Genomic DNA, 17657 nt, shown 5'->3' on the forward strand with positions numbered 1-17657 from the left:
CGCGAGAAATCAACACCGTCTCTAAGGGGTATAATATCGAACAACTTCTAATGCTTCCCGCCCACCCGTCTCATCTAGCTTCTGACCACCAGAACAGTCCTTACATCAGGCCCATTAGTCCAGCCGCTCCGTCAGAGACTTGATGACACGCGCGTAAAACTTTGCCGCATGTGGCCGAGGGAATTCGATCTCTTCAACAAGGAAGTCAGGCAGCATGTCGATGAGTTCGCGATCTCTGTTAGAGTCCAATTGTGGCTTGTACGTGAAATGAGCCTCCTCGTAATTCTCGCCGGAGCTCTCGTTCTCAACTTCAAGTTTGAAGTGAAGGGCTGCGGAAGTCAATATGATGAGATAACTGTTGGTAAAGACGATGACTTACTTCCGTTTCTCCCCGTTTGTATGCAATCAAAGACCTGGCCCGCCGAGTCACGTTTGGTAACTCTGACAATCAAGCCGGTTAAATCCCCATAAAGATCCTCTTTCAATTGTCCCGTTTGCACAACATCCGCGCTAGCGATGGCTCTGGCAGCTGCGCTTGAACCCTTGACGGCGCTCCCAGGTATGACCTTGGCACTAGCTGCAGCTTCAGCAGACCTGCTCGCGGCTAGGCGCGTCGTCAGGGTCTTGATTTCCTGCTTTGCGTCGGCTAGGGAAGTCGTCAGAGCTGACATCTTTGCCTCCATTTCTTCCAGTTGCTTTTTGCGTTGCTGCCCTTCTTTGGCCAAGCTACGTTGCTCTGCAAGGTCGGCCTTGAGATGCGCAATGAGTTCGTTCGCAGCTTCATCCTATTAGCAATGTGCTACCCCTACAATTGGCATTTGGCACTCACTTTTGGCTCTTTCTTCACTCTCCTTTTTGAGATTATCAAAGTTGCGTTCTGCCGCCTTGACCCCAATGTCTCGAAGATCGCGATATTTCGCTTCCAGGTTATCGTACTTTCTGATCGTGTCGCCCAAGCGCCTCCGGATTTGCACATCACTAGCATCCAAGTCTGGATTACCGCTTGTCCGATTAAGGCGGTGCGTTGACGGCTTTGGCACCGGTAGCTCATCGAATTGGTCATCGCCTTCCGTATCGACGTCCATATCATCTTGAGCCTGCGTCTCTGGAATTTCAGATTCATCACTCCGAGTGGCCTTTGCTCCTGCACCACGCCCTCGCTTAGTCGACTTTGCGGTATCCTTCGTAGTAGAATTCAGCACTCCTTTCGGTGTGTCGGTAGTCGTCGCTATCGTAGCTGCTGCCTTCGGTCGCCCTCTCGTCTTCGCTGTAGTCGCCTTCACCGCCGGAGCAGTGTCCTCTTCTGATTCGGCCATACTGTCGACATTCGACGCATCATTCTCCTCGTCCTCGTCCTCAACATCCTCCTCTTGGATCTCGACCTTCTCGGCAGCCTTACGGCCTCGCTTCGAAACCTTGCCGCTCGCCTTGCTCGACATGTCGTTGATGGCCTCTTCTCCAGCTTTGCTAATCGCCGCTGCAAGTTTCCCAGCCGCGCGACCCTTTGTAGCCTTCTGGGCAGGCTTTGCGACTTTGTTGGCAGCTGGTGGCCTGCCCCTGGCCTTCTTCGCCGGCGACATCTTGATTGGGTTCGAGGTAATGATCTTAGCGCCGGGAGAGGAGGTCGTCAAAATCTGTGTTCCAGTCTGATTCAGATAAAAGCGCAGTACGCGATATTTGCACCACTAGTTGGATCGGAGGCTGATGCAAATAGGCAGGGTGTACCGGCGCAGCACAAACGCCGCCAGGATAGCCAACGCGCCCGAGAGAAACGTTTCGTGTCGCGCGGGAGGGGTTCGTGGACTATCGGCTCGGAGGAAGTGGGCGTGTATGGAGAATATCGAATAACATTGGTTTTGCACTTAGACTGAGGTGATCGATGTCAGACGGATGCGTTGGTCATGATAGCAGGGTCAAAATACCAAGGTTGTAGCTGAGGGGCAAGCGCAAGTGAGGAACTACAACTTGCGATAAAAAAGTAAACAAAGCCGCGGTGCGACAGCCACCGAATTCGTACCTCACCTTCGGTGCTCCTAGGCGACCTTAGGCGGGCCGCGGCAAGGTGCTCAACTCACCTAGGGGGACATGCTTATCCCGGTACCTGACCACTACCTTGCCCAAGGTAGGTACCTAAGGTAGGTACATATCTTACCTTAGGTACCTAGCTTATCGTCTTATCTAGGAAGGCTAAGGTGGGTAAGGTGAGGTAGGTAAGGTACCTTACCTTAGGTAAGAGTCAAGACACCTCAGTGCAATTTTGCATGTGGCGGTGCGCTCTCCAGCGGAGCACAGCGAAATGTGGCTTGAAATTTACTGGCTACCCTTGTGAACCGCGGGTGGCGTTGTCGGCTCGATTCAATTCTCTGGGGCGTTGGACACGTCTATTTCGTTGCCGGCTATAATACTCTATCCCGTCACTTGGACACGCTCTTGCCGAACCACCGAGAGTGAGAAAGGATATCCTCACGCTCACGATTCCGACGATACTTGCCTTAGAACACATTCCAACAAGCGTCAATAAACCACCGAGAGTTATCAAGCTAGTCCGTTTCGATCGTACCGTGTCGGCCCTCTGCCGCAACGCCAACACTGATGACGGGCGACCTTGACCGTTGGCTGGGTTCCGTCGGAAAGCTTCTCGGCATGGGTGACCGAAAGAAGGGCCTGGGCGATTTCGCTCTGGACTTGCTGTTGGTTGCTGGTATGGTGGGTAGACAGCTTCATCAGAAGCACATGTTTGGTTCCGAGTGTTAACCGCACTCTAGATGGCAACCGGCGTTTACCTCGCAAGAAACTTCCTTTCTTCCCTCACGAATACCCTCGCCGACCCCGATCGAGAGAAACACGAGCAAGCACGGCTACAGGCCAAGGCTCATCTAGAGCGCTTGCGCAAAGGCAAGAATGTAGGGAAACCTGGCGAAGAACCATCAGATGACGGCAGCGTCTCTCGTCGCGGACCAAAGCCGGAAGAGTTGGTGTTGAATGAATATGAGAACCTCATTGCACTTGAGATGGTGGCTCCGGAGGATATCCCAATCGGCTTCGCTGGTAAGTGCTCTACTGATCTGGTGAATCAGCACCAGGGATATTGCTAACGGCGTATGATAGACATCGGTGGCTTGGAGGACATTATTGATGAACTCAAGGAATCCGTCATTTACCCGTTGACTATGCCGCACTTGTATTCCCACGCGGCGCCACTGCTATCTGCACCCTCTGGTGTGCTGCTTTATGGCCCTCCAGGATGCGGTAAAACTATGCTGGCTAAGGCAGTCGCCCACGAGAGCGGTGCTTCCTTCATCAACCTCCATATTTCAACAGTGACAGAGAAATGGTACGGTGACTCGAACAAGCTGGTCCGAGCTGTGTTTTCGTTGGCTCGCAAAATGCAACCCGCCATCATCTTCATTGATGAGATCGACGCGGTCTTGGGCACAAGAAGGAGCGGCGAGCACGAGGCCAGCGGAATGGTCAAGGCTGAGTAAGTTCTGAATCAGAAATCCTATCGTTTCCCGTCACTAATAATTCAGGTTCATGACCCTGTGGGATGGATTGACGTCGTCAAATTCTTCAGGCATGCCAGCAAGGATCGTCGTTCTCGGTGCCACCAACAGAATACACGACATCGATGAGGCTATTCTCAGGCGAATGCCCAAGAAATTCCCGGTGTCTCTTCCTGGCAAGGAGCAGCGACAACGGATCTTGCAGCTCATTCTGAAGGATACAAAGACAGACCCCGAGTTCAGTGTGGAGTACATTACCAAAGTCACAGCTGGCATGTCAGGCAGCGATATCAAAGAAGCATGCCGTGATGCTGCTATGGCACCGGTCCGTGAATACATGCGAGAGCATCGGGCGAGCGGGAACTCCATGTCGAGCATCACACCAGAGAACTTCAGAGGTATCCGTACAGAGGATTTCTTTGGTCGCAAGGGTGGAGGTCAAATCTTGATGGATAACCATGCAAAACACTCCAAGGCGTCGAGGTCATCGGCAGATGAGTACGAAGATATTGTCGAAGAGCTGGGTTGATTTGGCCAGAAACTTGGATTGTATGAAAGGAAATGAAAGACGCGGCAAAGGTCTGCTCTGAAAGGGTAGTGCTCTTTTACTCGATATGTCGGGAACAACCATACAACATGATTGCCTACAAGTGGGCAACTTACGCAAACCATGCTAGAATGAGACGATTGTACAAAGAAATGTACCGATACAAGGAGGAAACGAATACTGAAATACCATCATTTTACGTGAGAGAACTTGCCAATTTTAAGCGTTGGTCGCCCTACCAGCAGCGGCTTAGATTCCCTATTTCGTAAACCAAGGCTGCAACGACTTTTGATTTGAATTGTCCATTGCCTCAGTATTGTTGAGAAGACGCCATAGCCCTAAGGTGAGAACTAGGCCAGGCACACAGGCATGCCGCATCAGAGCAAATTCAGGTACAGACGGCAGTCAGATGTGTCAAGCATCTTGCGCCGACGTTGGTTTGTTACCATCAAGGCGCGCCAGCGCAGTGTGCCAATTCAACGCCGCGCCTTTTCCCCAGCCAACATTCCACTCGGACCACTACCGTGTCGCCCCCGCCGTTTCCAGGGTTCATGCCGCCCCGCCATCGCCGACTTTCGGGGCACGCTATGCACACCGACAAATCACGTCATCGGCAAGGGCCCACACCTTGGGTCGTCCAGTGCTGTTGGAGTCACACGCTCCGTCCCCCAAAAGCCCGCCGTCGGCCCTCACTTAACGTCCCTGTAAAACTTCTCCTGTACACACCTGCAAGCTCCTATCAGCTCTCTCAACCTTCTCGTCAATTGCCTCTGCTTTTCAATCGAGTACGCCGGTGCTGCGTTTGGACAATTGATTTGCTAAGCAATTCAGTCTGTCCGCGGCGACAAGTCTGGCTCTTAAAGGAGACCAGCGGTAGTACTGTACTCGATCCCGAACGCCTCCCGGACCTTCCTATCCTTCCTTCGTCCTCTCGTCCCTCTCGAACATCAAGTGCGACGATATACAGGCATCGACTGGCCAAGATCCATTTGTCGAATCGCTCAATCCAAGAAAAACTCGTTCAATTGCCGCTGTCAACCAGATCAGCCGGCAGCTCCTTGATACTAGTGCTACCCCGCCATTGCTACATACGCTTTGTCTCACTATGTCTACACCGCCTAACAACGGAGCGGCATCTAAGTCCAGCGACCCCCTCAAACGGGTGGACCTTGACGGACACGATCTTCCTCCTTCTCCCGCGCCCTCTAGTCCTCGCAACGGTCGTCGTCGCTATGCCCTCGCCACGGAGCTGGTCTACACTGACAGCAACGACCAGTATGGCGCATCCAGCATCCCCATCTACCAGTCCGCCACCTTCAAGCAGACCAGTGCCACTGGTGGTGGGGAGTACGACTACACCAGGTCCGGCAACCCGACTCGCACTCATCTTGAGCGCCACCTGGCCAAGATCATGAATGCCACGAGGGCTCTGGCTGTCGGCTCCGGCATGGGTGCTTTGGATGTCATTTCCCGCTTGTTGCGCCCCGGCGATGAGGTGATCACCGGCGATGACTTGTACGGAGGCACCAACCGCCTTCTCACTTACTTGGCTTCCAACCAGGGTATTGTTGTTCACCATGTGGACACTACCAATGTGGAGAACATTCGTCCTGTCATCTCTGAAAAGACGGCCATGGTTCTGCTGGAGACCCCGACGAACCCTCTTATCAAGGTCGTCGACATCCCCTCCATTGCTAAGCTTGTTCACGAGGCCAACGACAAGGCTTTGGTTGTCGTGGACAACACCATGCTCTCGCCAATGCTCCTGAACCCCCTGGATATTGGTGCAGACATCGTCTACGAGTCCGGAACAAAGTATTTGTCTGGACACCACGACATCATGGCTGGTGTAATTGGTGTCAACGATACCGAGATTGGCAACAAGCTGTACTTCACCATCAACTCCACTGGGTGCGGCCTGTCGCCTAATGACTCTTTCTTGCTTATGAGAGGCATCAAGACACTTGCTATCCGCATGGAGAAGCAGCAGGCCAACGCTCAGCAGATTGCTGAGTTCCTTGAGTCCCATGGTTTCAAGGTCCGATACCCGGGACTCAAGTCGCACCCCCAATACGACCTGCACTGGTCTATGGCACGAGGTGCAGGTGCTGTTTTGTCGTTCGAGACCGGCGACGCGGCGCTTTCGGAGAGAATCGTCGAAGCCGCTAAGCTGTATAGTATCAGCGTTAGCTTCGGCTGTGTAAACAGCCTTATCAGTATGCCCTGCCAGATGAGCCACGCCAGCATCGACGCCAAGACCCGGAAGGAGAGGCAGATGCCGGAAGACCTCATTCGCTTGTGCGTGGGCATCGAGGACGCAACGGACTTGATTGAAGACCTCTCGCGAGCTGTAAGTGCTGTCAACTAGATTCGCCCCTAAGGCACCAATACTGACTTCTGTCGTAGCTTGTTCAGGCCGGTGCGGTCAACGTGACCTTGGACGGGTTTCACGCGACTGAGGCTGTCCAGCAGGCTTGAAGGACTCCCTGTAGAGGCTGGAGCTTGAGTAACGAGGCCTGGGTTGATTGGGTCAAAGAGTAGTCAACCGCACGCGTAGTGAGTGAGTGGAAGAAAATCCACTTTCGGAACACAACGGCGTTGGGGCTTGGTACGCTCGATATGTGTTGGAAAATCAAAAAAGAAAAGGGGGGCAATGAAAAGCGTGAATAGCTTAGAGAATTCGACTACTTCTTGTCGACCTAACCTACCCGGAGACGGAATCGTTCCTTTGCCGCACCTTGTATGTTTCGCAAGTTTTGACAGTGAATGCGTCCATCTGACCAGATGAGGCGTTGCGGTTTCTCACTCCGTTAAATGTGCTCATGGCGCCGGAAGTAAACAGATCAGCATCATACCAACGGATCATGTATAAACTAACGGAGTAGTACAATGCCATTCAACTAACTATTCACTATTGCCTCTTAAACTATGCAACCCAAAATCGTTCTGCTCTGACAAAACTGAGAAACTACACAATGCTATTTGTACAGATATCTAGGAAAAGTCGAAGCGGTCTGGGAGGACGACTGGAGCTACCAGCGTCCAAGCATACATGGCGTAGCAAACCCAAGCGCTTACAATCTTCACCCAGCTGGCCCAGTACGACCGGCCGACAGGAGCAAAGTTGCCATCGGCATTTTGGTCGTCGTAGCTCTGGGTTAGCAACGTCGCGATCCACGCCGTGGCTAAGAAGAAGATGATGTGGAAGACGGTATAGCTGTACTGCGTCTGTGAGCGCTCATCGTCACCATGGACACGACTGCCGCCAGCCTCGCTCTCGTCGTCGGACAAGAGAGCGTCCGCCGGCAAGCTTCCCTCCTCAACGGCACGACGTAATGCCTCCGCCCGCATCTGTTTCTGGGCGCTGGGCTGGTGAGTGACGAGATCGTGCTCATCTTCCTCTGGGAGACGGATGCCGCCGGAAGAACCAAGTCCAAGGCTCTGAGTCGCCGCCCGTGTCGTAGTGTACGCAATTGTGAGCATGGTGACGACGGCACCAATCACAATGGATGTGGTGCGAGTTCCCTGAGCGCGAATCAGGGGGTTGCATTGCTTGTCATCGGGTTCCATCGAAACAGCGGACATGGTAAGGTAGGTACAGTATACGGCGACCATGGCACCCTGAGCAAGACCAGCCTTGGGGTTGTATTCCTGAATGGTGGGATGGACCGAGATGAAAGAAATTCCAATCCATAGCAGGAGGTTGATCGTAATTGCTGCTTGGTTCATGGAGCAACCGGATCCGGCGAAGAAGATGTACTGGACGATAGTCATGGCGAGTGAAGCAAGATACATGCCCAATGTAGAGCCGATGAGAACTGTCCGCCAAACCTTGGAGTCGGTTTCCTCAATCTGCTCAAGACAATACTCAGCCCAGTTATGGGCGAGATCAACAAGCAAGATAAGGCCGAGGATGAGGAACAACATGCCGCCGAATCGGGCAATATAGGCGCCGTAGAACTGGAAGAATTCGTCGGGAATCAGGAAGGAGAGGACGATGAAGGCAAGCCACACAATGACTTTGGGTCCCCAGTAGCCATTCTGAATAGCGGCGCGAGGGTTCTTGGAAGATGTTACACCGAACAGAAGCCCGGCGAGTATGAGATGGAAGAGACCGAGAGCGAAGTTGAAGCGGTGGACCGCCATCCACCCGTAGCATTGGCCGTTGGGACAGTCGATTTTGACGTAGTCGAGCATAAGGTGTTCCAGCTTCTTGATAGCCCACGGGGTGAGCATGATCCATGACAGGATCGAGTTGACGAGAAGCATGACTGCGTAGCCGATACGGGTGGCGACACTACAATGAAGTCAGTACCGAGAGTGGTGTGTTCACGGGGTGGGGGGAGAATTACCTGTTGCCGCACTTCCCACAGGCGCTGCAGACTGCAGAGCAAGTTGCCGCACCGCAGCAACTGGCAGCGAAGCCGATGAGCTGTAAAGTATTAGCTTGTGAAGTGAAGATAGGCTCTACAAGCCGTAGAGAAAGGAATGGGAGGGGACTCGTCGTACCGTGCCCATGCTCGGCACCGCCATCAGCGGCAACGAAAGCAAAGCACCCATGGCGCCGGTTTCCTACGGTATGTACTATCGATCTAAAGGGTACAAACGTCGGTTCGGCGAGGGTCGCGCTGGAAAGATGGAGGTGTCGCGTCGTTGATGTCTTTGCGAGATGCCTTACGTCGGCGCGGCGCAGTATGGATCAGGTAGAGAGGTAGCTTGGAGGCTGGACCTACGTACCTTTGGTAACGAGCCACAAAGGGTGGGTCCATCTGTGGAGGCTGGGATACACGTGAGATTACGTAGTCTCTACTGTGGCTCCCCACCCGGATCCGAACCCCGGATTCCAAAACTCTCCGCCGAAGTCGGCCATCCACTATCGGCAATTCTGCACCGATTCCCGACATCTTTCGTCTACCTGGCACCGAGTGAAGTGAAGCTACTTACACCTGCCTTTCCTGCTCAACCTCAGTTACCTTATCGCGACGATCCCGACGCGGACATCTGAGAAGCCGCTGGCTAGCTCTACCATATCACCCATTATTCGCTATCCAAGCAGCCTCAAATGCAAGCTTCTCGTTTGGAAACCAGCCCGCTCATCGTTCAAATCAATGATTTGCTGCCTCAACCAGAAACTATCTCGTCTTACCCAGTACACTTGCGTACCTAAATTTTACCTTTGATTTGCGATCCGGATCTTCCTCAGACTGAACCGCTTACTATATTCACCCGAGTGTACCATGGCCCATAGAACGAGGACAATATTCCCAAACAGTAAGAAGACAATACTGTGAAGCTGCAGATGGCCTGTCGCAAGGGGAGCGGGGTTGCTACATACATTCGACGTGGTCGTGCTGTATTGCGTGCGACAATCCCCATCGGTGGAGTCCACACTTAATGTCTGATTCGTTGTATATGGTGCAAGTCAGTGTTGCGCAACCCGAACATCATCCATCTTGTCCCAGTCATACTACCCACACATCAAAACGTCCTATGTGGAATGGACCTAGCTGTACTTGGCTTTGAGAACTTCGACAGTCGAAATGGCAACTAGACTCTCTATTCACTTGCTGGTTTCGAACCGACCTCGTGGATTTACCTGCAGTGGCCTCACTACTCCAGGTCTCAGGCCGGTGGAGGGCGAAGTGATACTCACCAGAACTGTATTCTCTACTAGCGTAGCGTCTATGATGTCTTACAAAAAGATCAAGTGACTGAGCGTTCCCCATGTGTCGCGCGAACTATTCCAGCGCCGAGGAAGAACAGGCGACCATGTTCGGCTGACTTATTCAAAATTGCCGACATTGACACAAAACCCGCTGAGACAATCAGCCCAACTGACCAGGCACACACACATAGGTAATATACTGTTGATTCAAGCAGGCAGGCATGATGAAGGGCGGCGGCGCATGGGTTTCCATATTCCAGCCGCGCAGTTGACACATGCACGCGCCACCACCCTTCCCTGCCGCGCCTGAAAGGAAGTTAGGGAAACAGAAACGCAGCGCACTCGTGGCACTCCAGCGGCAGGCCAAGATGCCGAGGAGGACAGAAGTACCGGGTACGAGACCCTTTACGTAGCCAATATGTAATACGCACAGCGTCATTGGTACTCGTTACGTAGTGTATTTGTCTTCTCGGCAGGGCACTTACGGCATCTTACGGCATTGCAGCTTAGCCTTCAGGGGCATCCTCCAGGGCTCCGAATCCCTACCTTATTCCCCATTACCTTCCCAGTTGAAGTGCATGCGCGGCCCCAAAAGAATGGATTCGTGATTCCTGCCCATAGATAAGGGATCCGATCCGGCATCGTTCCCGTTTCGTTTTCCGACTCAACGAAGCTTCCCGCTGCCCCTCGACAACCTCTATCCTTCCTTTTCCCCTTACCTCACTGTGCGTCCTTCCTACCATTCCGATTCCTCTAGTCTTCAGACAACGCCCAAGTCTTCATGTCGCATGCTACTGGCTTCGTCAATATCGATATGAACACTGCTCCTCCGATAGTACACTAAAACACCAAAACACCTACCATAACCCCAACCGTCGCAAAAGGCCCTCCCCTCTCCCCGACTCTTCGCCGTCACCGGTGCCGATTATCGCTGCCGTCTCTCGCTGACGAGCAATCTTCCTTCCGCCACAAACCGGCCGAAGCATGATATCTTGAGAATATCATTTCATCGTCGCCCAGTCTGCAGAAGCAATGTCAGGTCCACGGGAGAAAGAGCTGCACCGCGCTCGGCTGGTTGCCAGCGTTGCAGCCACGGTCATTTCTCTAGCATGCGGTACCAACGTGAGTTGGCGCGATCGGATCACATCCCTGCCAGACCTATCGTCACTCTCAACGTGAATCATGAGCTGATATGTCCCTGCTTTGCAGTACGTTTACTCGGCATGGTCCCCTCAATTTGCCGAACGATTGAAGCTCTCCTCGACCGAAACGAATCTCATTGGCCTTTCCGCCAATCTGGGAATGTACTCTTTGGGCGTTCCTGTCGGCATGCTCGTTGATCACAAAGGACCTCGCTCCGCCGTCATTATTGGCTCCGTCCTGCTCGCCCTCGGATACTTCCCATTCCACATCGCCTACGATCGCGCGGCTGGCCCCGTGCCGCTTCTCTGCTTCTTTTCATACCTGTCTGGCCTCGGCGGGTGTCTGGCTTTCGCCGCCTCTGTCAAGACATCCGCTCTCAATTGGCCTCATCATCGGGGGACTGCCACCGCTTTCCCCCTGGCTGCTTTTGGTCTGAGTGCCTTCTTCTTTTCGACGTTTGGGAGTCTATTCTTCCCCGGGAACACCAGCGCCTTCCTGGCCTTACTGTCCATTGGGACCTGCGGTTTAACCTTCTTCGGTTTCTTCTTCCTGCGCGTCTATCCTCATGCCACCTATCACAGTCTGCCAGCAAGCGATGGTCTTTCCGGCTCGCAACAGCTTCGACGCACTTCTTCGGAAGAGGCCAAGCCAAACCGACCCGGCTATGGGCACCGCAGCGCTCCGGTTGAACCTGGTACGTCGCCCAAACTTGATAATACCACTACCACAATCAACTCCACCGCCGACCACGAGCCGGTTCATCCCGAGTACGAATCGTCCGCGCCGTCTCGCGAGGCTGATGAGGCGCAAATCGAAGCCGTCGAAGCCGATGATTATGAGCCCGACGAGACGTCCTCGCTGGTATCGAGCTCCTCTTCCATGCCCGGTGATGTCTTTGTGCAGAGCAGTGTTGATCTGGATCGTTCTCATCGAGTAGATATTCGTGGCTGGGCTCTTTTGCGTGAAATCGATTTTTGGCAATTCTTCCTCATCATGGGCATTCTTACTGGCATCGGTTTGATGACAATCAAGTGAGTATCAGTATTTGGCTAACCTGTGATATTCTTTGGCATTAACAAAATCTCCAGCAACATTGGAAACGACGTAAAGGCCCTTTGGCGTCATTATGACGAGTCGGTGGATGAGGCCTACCTCATCACGAAGCAGCAGATGCACGTGTCCATTCTATCGATTGGTAGCTTCGCAGGCAGACTTCTCAGCGGTATGATGCTTTAGTCTATCATTCATCCAAAGATTCAAGCTGACTTGGACTGCAATAGGTGTCGGCTCCGACTTTATCGTAAAGGTCCTTCACGGCAGTCGGGTGTGGTGCCTTGTGGCATCCAGTGCTGTGTTCTTCGTGGCACAGCTCATGGCCCTCCACGTCACTAACCCTCATCTGCTTGGACTGGTTTCAGGCCTGTCTGGTATCGCGTACGGTTTTCTCTTCGGGGTCTTCCCTTCCATCGTGGCCGAAACCTTCGGCATTCACGGCCTGAGCCAGAACTGGGGGCTTATGACGCTCTCGCCCGTGGTGTCTGGTAACGTATTCAACATCTTCTACGGCAGGATCTACGACAGGCACAGCGTCGTGGGCCCGGATGGCGAGCGCGTCTGCCACGACGGGCTGGACTGCTATCGTGCGGCGTATTTGATGACACTTGGCGCATGCTCAATCGGGCTGGTGCTCACCCTATGGGTCATCCGTCACCAGCGAGTGAAGTGGGCAAAAGAGGAGAAGATGAAGGCGGAGCAGGATGACTGAGGTACATTGCCCACGGTGGAACCAAAAGTATAGGAGGGGGATGAGGGAAGTCCACGACTGTCCCTTACAACTCTTGACACAAAGTCGTCTCTGCGAACACGGCTGGCTGTCAAGTCCTCAACATAGATTCAACGTCAACGGCCATAGATAACTCATAGAGGAAAGGCGTTTGGGGCAGCTGTTGATTATTTTTCTTCGATTCATGAGTATCGACACTCGCTACCACAGCGGATATCAATGAGAAATTGTAATTCATCTTTACCCCTATTGTATACCCAACTTCATTCACGGAATCAAGTACTATAGGATCGGTGAAATTCACTTTCAGTATTGGGAGCATCCATCATTGCTGGTGGGTGCTATACTAGGTCGTCCTTTACGTTGAGCGCCTCATTTGCACTCCTCCTTTCTGACTAGTGAGGGGGCCCCTTATTGGGCACTACATCTCTACACGGGTAAACCCAAAGAGAACTTCATCCGTCAACGTATTAAAAACGAGACACGGTGTCCCAACGTCAAACAAAAAAAAACCGCGTCGCGACATTACACAATATCGTTCGAAGCGGAGCTCCACCTCGTCCCCTATTTAAGGAACTGTTGTCCCACCTCATCGAATCAGCCTTCCGGCGGACGCTGGTTGCAATGCAATGGTGCCCGGGCGGAGAATAGGTAGAGGAAGAAAAGCCAAGGATACCTCCTGACACCTCATAGCCCGGTCCTCTGGAATAAAATATGTTCATCCCAACTCCTCTAACCAAAAAAAAGTGTGAATCGTACTAAACTCCCAGCCGATGCAAGATGCAGATGGAAAAACAATGATGACAACACGGAATATTGTAGCGACACCAATGTCACTGAAGACTGGTATCAGCGTACTACCGAGACAGTGTCTGTCGAGCTCTAGATGGGAATATCCGAGACCATCTATTATGAAGAAAAGAGAAGACTCCCGTGTGAGTTGAACGTCGTTCGCCGACGAGCCAACTGAGACTGTAATATGTACAGCGCGGAGCGATTAGAGCGAATGGGTATTACTGTTCTCGCCGATCGAGTTCTTGAACAGAGCCAACACGAACAGTGATATCCCACCAGGTGAAGAGAATCGAGTGCCAACCTCGTCCTCATGGAGTTTTGCCACGTTTACGGTCTTCTTGATGGCCGTCAAATATTGAACTAAACCCAGCAAGGGGCCAGTTGTCTGTAGTCGAATGAATAACAACCAGCCAAGCAGCTATCAAATTGACGAGATAGTGCAGCATGTAGGCGTAGGAAACACCATAAACAGCAGCGTAGATGGCTGTGCCAAAGAGTAACACGCTTGTGAGATATCTCATCCTGCCCGTAACTCTAGGAACCATCCTACCGGTGGTTAAGTTCTCCACCAGTAATATGAACGGCATAATCGATAGCACGTTATGGTGCGAAGAGAAGGGCGTGAGCCAGTGGACGGCAAGGTTGCGAATCCACACTGCCAGAATGGGTAGATTGATAGGGAGGACCCAGAGCATGAGAAGCAGAATGGAGTGGGCGTAGTGGTAAAAATCTTGGGTCAGTCCAGATTTGACTTCTGAGGCAATCCGATGAGCACGGACGACGGTGAATAGCTGAACGAGACATGCTACCAAGTACGCAAATTGATAGGGTATAAACGTCGACACGAGGAATAGCAGGACGGCAGTTGTTATCATACGACGTCGAGGAGAGGATGCAACGAAGATGGGTAACTGCGGCCTTCGGCGCTCATCACGCCCGGCTGCGAATGGTCGCAGAGCTATCCAAGCGTAGAGAACGCCGAGAATCTGAGTCAATGCCAGGGTGACAAAGTGAAGACAGGCGCACACCCCTACACAGACGACTCCGATTAGGGGGATAATAAACCAGAAGAAGGGGTCCTGGGTGCCTGTAAGAAGATCGTTGCTGTGAAAGTCGCCTTCCGCTGAAGTCGTGTTGCGCCAGTGCCAGAATACGCCAGGGCCGGATGACCACGATCCAGTCATTGACAAGGAGAGGAATGTCAAGGAAAGGAACATCAGCGGTAGTGATTGCCGTAAGCAGAGATCCAAGCTTTCCGAGAAAGATATGAAGGCTCCGGTCGTGTCGTAGATCCGGAACTGCTTGCGAAGCACGAGAGCCACCACAAGCAATGGGAAGGCCGCAAATACAGTCCGATAACGCATGTACAGCTTTCCCAAGCTCCCCAACGGGTCGACTGTCAGCGTAACTTGGATTGCGGATTCGCAGGTTGGATCGGTCCAAAACTGGAGGCTAAGTCCCTGCTCATGTTGAAGCTTGTGCCTAAGAGGGGGCGGAACGAACGGGGCCACGCCATGCAAACTGATGCTAGCATGCCTAGCGTTTACGAAAAACTTGGACTCGTATGGCTGAGCCAGGTGTTGCCGTATGAGAGGCGAGAACAGTCCAGAGGATGAACCGCAAGCCTGATTGCCAATCTCCAGATTGTATGCCAGTAGACTTGATTGAATGGTAGGAATGTTGATCTCGGCAGCCAAGGGACGGTTCGCAGGCAGTCGCAGCGTCATTCCAAATGCGAGAATTCGACGCAGGCTGATGTTACGCCTTCTGTGTGATTGCGAATGATCGCTGAATTCGGCCACAACAAAGTTTGGAGTTGGCTTCGCCGCCTTGTCTATGACGGCTATGAATTGGTGGTCCGCAATGTCCTCGATATCAAACTGGAGATAGGAGAATGGTCTTGTCACTGGCTCATTTTCCGAGGCAAAGGGCTGGTGAAGCATTCTCGTCGAAGGGGGGAGCAGAATGGCGTCGGTCGCTGCATTCTTGCAGGCCAATCTAGTAGACCCAGTGCTATCGCCTGAGAGGTCCATGTGTGTCGAGAACAGCGTCGTCGACTGTCCAGGCTGCAAAGGGAACACGCTGCAAAGCAGGACCTCGAGCTTTCCATGTTCTCCTGGCTTGTCCAATGCGCTGTCGGTCAGTAGGGTGAAGCGCTTTCCTTCTGGGGATCCTTGGGGAGGTACAGGAAGCAGGTGAGCTGTGATTTTCGGGTCGTGGCCGAGCTGTCGCAAGACGAGGCGTTCGCCTTGTGCCTTGATCGCGTTCGAGTTGTCCTCGAGTGTCAGAAGTGTGCTTGGCCCCTCAACTGCCATAGTCTGCTCGGCGATCGACTCCATGCCAGTGAGGAAGTACTTCTTGAAAACCCGCATTCTCTCAGCCCTGGGCTTAGTCTGCGAAGATCTGTGGACATCGACCACGTCGTACATGGCGCGAGCAACAACTTTCCGAAATTGGTCGCACCATAGAATGGCCTGGTGATCCATACTAGTCCAAACACCTGGAATTCCGGTGGTGAAGACAGTGAAGCCGTGCGTCTCGGGGATTATCGGCTCGATGCTTGCGTAGTCGGACGGAACGACCGTGTCTAAGCCACCTCCGGCGATTGAGACAAGAGTAACATGCCACAACGGATTGTTGTTGGCCCATTTCTGTGAGTAGGCGTGACGCCAGTAGTCATTGATATCATCGTATATCTTGACAATCTGTCCGTCAAAAGTAACAGGGGGACGTGAGTGTGGCGCAGACATGGTTAAAATGGTGTTGATCGAGTTGGACTGGTAGTTCGGCATGATGAGCATGGTGCGCGCGACGATACCACCCATCGAATGACCGAGTACCAAGACAGAGGTTGGATCTGGCAAGTCCTGATCTCGAGCTGACATGCGCGGGTCCATGTAGAGCGACAAGATGTACCTGATGGCTTCGTTCAAGTACTCGGCCTGATCCAACATGGTCTGTCCGTGGAAGGCGGTGATATCCTCGTTGAAGTCAACTGTAAAGAAATCGAGATTCCTGGCGCCGGCTGCAACAGCAGTTTCATCGTGTTGAAGAGACTCGTGGTAGTAGTTTGCAGCTTCAGCGGCTATGGGTCGAACTTGTTTGTAACTTCCGGCATTACCTGGGATGAAGAGTACAGGAACGCCTCTCAGCTGTGAAAGGTCAGCGATCTGCTATAGCCCCGGCGCAAGAAACAAGACGCACCTTTCTTTCGTCGTCAACACCCTGCTCACGATACAGGTATAGCGAGTATTTGGTCGCAAACCGGGTGTGTTCGGTATCGAAGTCACGAAGACGAATGTAGGAAGGTCGCATGTACGACATGCGGCATCCCTTGGCATCGAGCTGGCGAGTCCATGACGAGTTCAATATAGCGCATAGCAGAGTTATCCCAAGAACGGTGACAGTCAGCGTAAATATGGTGACGGACCAAGGGCTTCGGAATCGAGAGCGGCGACCGGCGAAGCGCACATCGGGCATCTTCTCTGCGGCCATGGTGGTTTGATCCTCTCGCCGAGTGTCTACGATGTCGTCGTGGAGGCCGTCCCCGTCGCCTCTACCGTCGTGGTGATCGCTATCGAAATACTTGTCGTCGTTCGGCGTAGGCTGAAGTTCGTCGGCGACACTTTGGGAATGGTGGTGAAGTTTGTGGTTCGGCAGCTGGTGTGTGTGGTTTCGGTAGGCTGGCGATGGCGTGGCCAGGGATGGAACTGAGAGGGGTGACGATGGCAAGGCAGTTATGGGGTGGTTGTCGAGAATCGAATTCACGTTCGGGCCATGTTCGAGCTTCCAATTGGAATTGTTTGACTTTCTGCTCCTTGCGGACGACGGTCTAGATGCGGCTCCTGCGGCAACAGTAACAGCAGCGGGTTGCTTGGGAAGAGGTGCAGAATTGCGACTTTGGGCGGGCTGCTGAACGACTGGAGGATCGACAAGAGGTTCGTCGCTGTCGTCGGTCGAACCCGACGAGCGCCTCTTCATGGGTGGAGAGGGCTCGATCGAGTCTTCCAAGAAAGGAAGCGTGTCGTTCAATCGAGCCGTTAGGGAACCTGTTGTTTTCCTGGCCAGGTGAGAGAAGGCGGGAAGGTAGAGGAAAACGAAAGTATGGACGACAGCGACGTCTCGAGGAAGAGAGACGCGCAGAAGGCTGTGGTGGTGGTAGGACGAGACGACAGGAAAGGACTTGTCCTGGAAAGAACGTGCCCTCGACCTGCCTTTCCT

At 53.0% G+C, this 17657-nt stretch overlaps 6 protein-coding genes across 6 annotated transcripts; 3 read left to right on the forward strand and 3 right to left on the reverse strand.

The window, feature by feature from the left end:
• Positions 1–114: 114 nt before the first annotated feature.
• CPAR01_16479 (chromosome segregation protein) lies at positions 115–1580 on the reverse strand (the record flags this gene model as incomplete). The annotated part of the gene is made up of 3 exons (XM_060500724.1): positions 115–329; positions 380–778; positions 830–1580. The coding sequence occupies 3 exons, from the start codon at positions 1578–1580 to the stop codon at positions 115–117; spliced, it is 1365 nt and encodes a 454-aa protein (XP_060340637.1).
• A 1012-nt stretch (positions 1581–2592) lies between these two features.
• CPAR01_16480 (ATPase) lies at positions 2593–4032 on the forward strand (the record flags this gene model as incomplete). Its single annotated transcript, XM_060500725.1, has 4 exons — positions 2593–2706; positions 2766–3048; positions 3109–3481; positions 3531–4032. The coding sequence occupies 4 exons, from the start codon at positions 2593–2595 to the stop codon at positions 4030–4032; spliced, it is 1272 nt and encodes a 423-aa protein (XP_060340638.1).
• A 1123-nt stretch (positions 4033–5155) lies between these two features.
• On the forward strand, positions 5156–6528 carry CPAR01_16481 (cystathionine beta-lyase; the record flags this gene model as incomplete). Its single annotated transcript, XM_060500726.1, has 2 exons — positions 5156–6400; positions 6457–6528. 2 exons carry the CDS (start codon positions 5156–5158, stop codon positions 6526–6528), a joined length of 1317 nt encoding a protein of 438 aa, XP_060340639.1.
• A 516-nt stretch (positions 6529–7044) lies between these two features.
• On the reverse strand, positions 7045–8610 carry CPAR01_16482 (serine incorporator; the record flags this gene model as incomplete). The annotated part of the gene is made up of 3 exons (XM_060500727.1): positions 7045–8347; positions 8403–8482; positions 8560–8610. 3 exons carry the CDS (start codon positions 8608–8610, stop codon positions 7045–7047), a joined length of 1434 nt encoding a protein of 477 aa, XP_060340640.1.
• Positions 8611–10747: 2137 nt separating this feature from the next.
• On the forward strand, positions 10748–12623 carry CPAR01_16483 (major facilitator superfamily transporter; the record flags this gene model as incomplete). The annotated part of the gene is made up of 4 exons (XM_060500728.1): positions 10748–10837; positions 10925–11889; positions 11947–12080; positions 12139–12623. The coding sequence occupies 4 exons, from the start codon at positions 10748–10750 to the stop codon at positions 12621–12623; spliced, it is 1674 nt and encodes a 557-aa protein (XP_060340641.1).
• A 1121-nt stretch (positions 12624–13744) lies between these two features.
• On the reverse strand, positions 13745–17417 carry CPAR01_16484 (uncharacterized protein; the record flags this gene model as incomplete). Its single annotated transcript, XM_060500729.1, has 2 exons — positions 13745–16588; positions 16641–17417. The coding sequence occupies 2 exons, from the start codon at positions 17415–17417 to the stop codon at positions 13745–13747; spliced, it is 3621 nt and encodes a 1206-aa protein (XP_060340642.1).
• Between the last annotated feature and the right edge of the window lie 240 nt (positions 17418–17657).

This window comes from Colletotrichum paranaense (assembly GCF_030867605.1).
Source record: "Colletotrichum paranaense strain IMI 384185 chromosome Unknown Scaffold_25.1, whole genome shotgun sequence".
Taxonomy (NCBI): domain Eukaryota; kingdom Fungi; phylum Ascomycota; class Sordariomycetes; order Glomerellales; family Glomerellaceae; genus Colletotrichum; species Colletotrichum paranaense.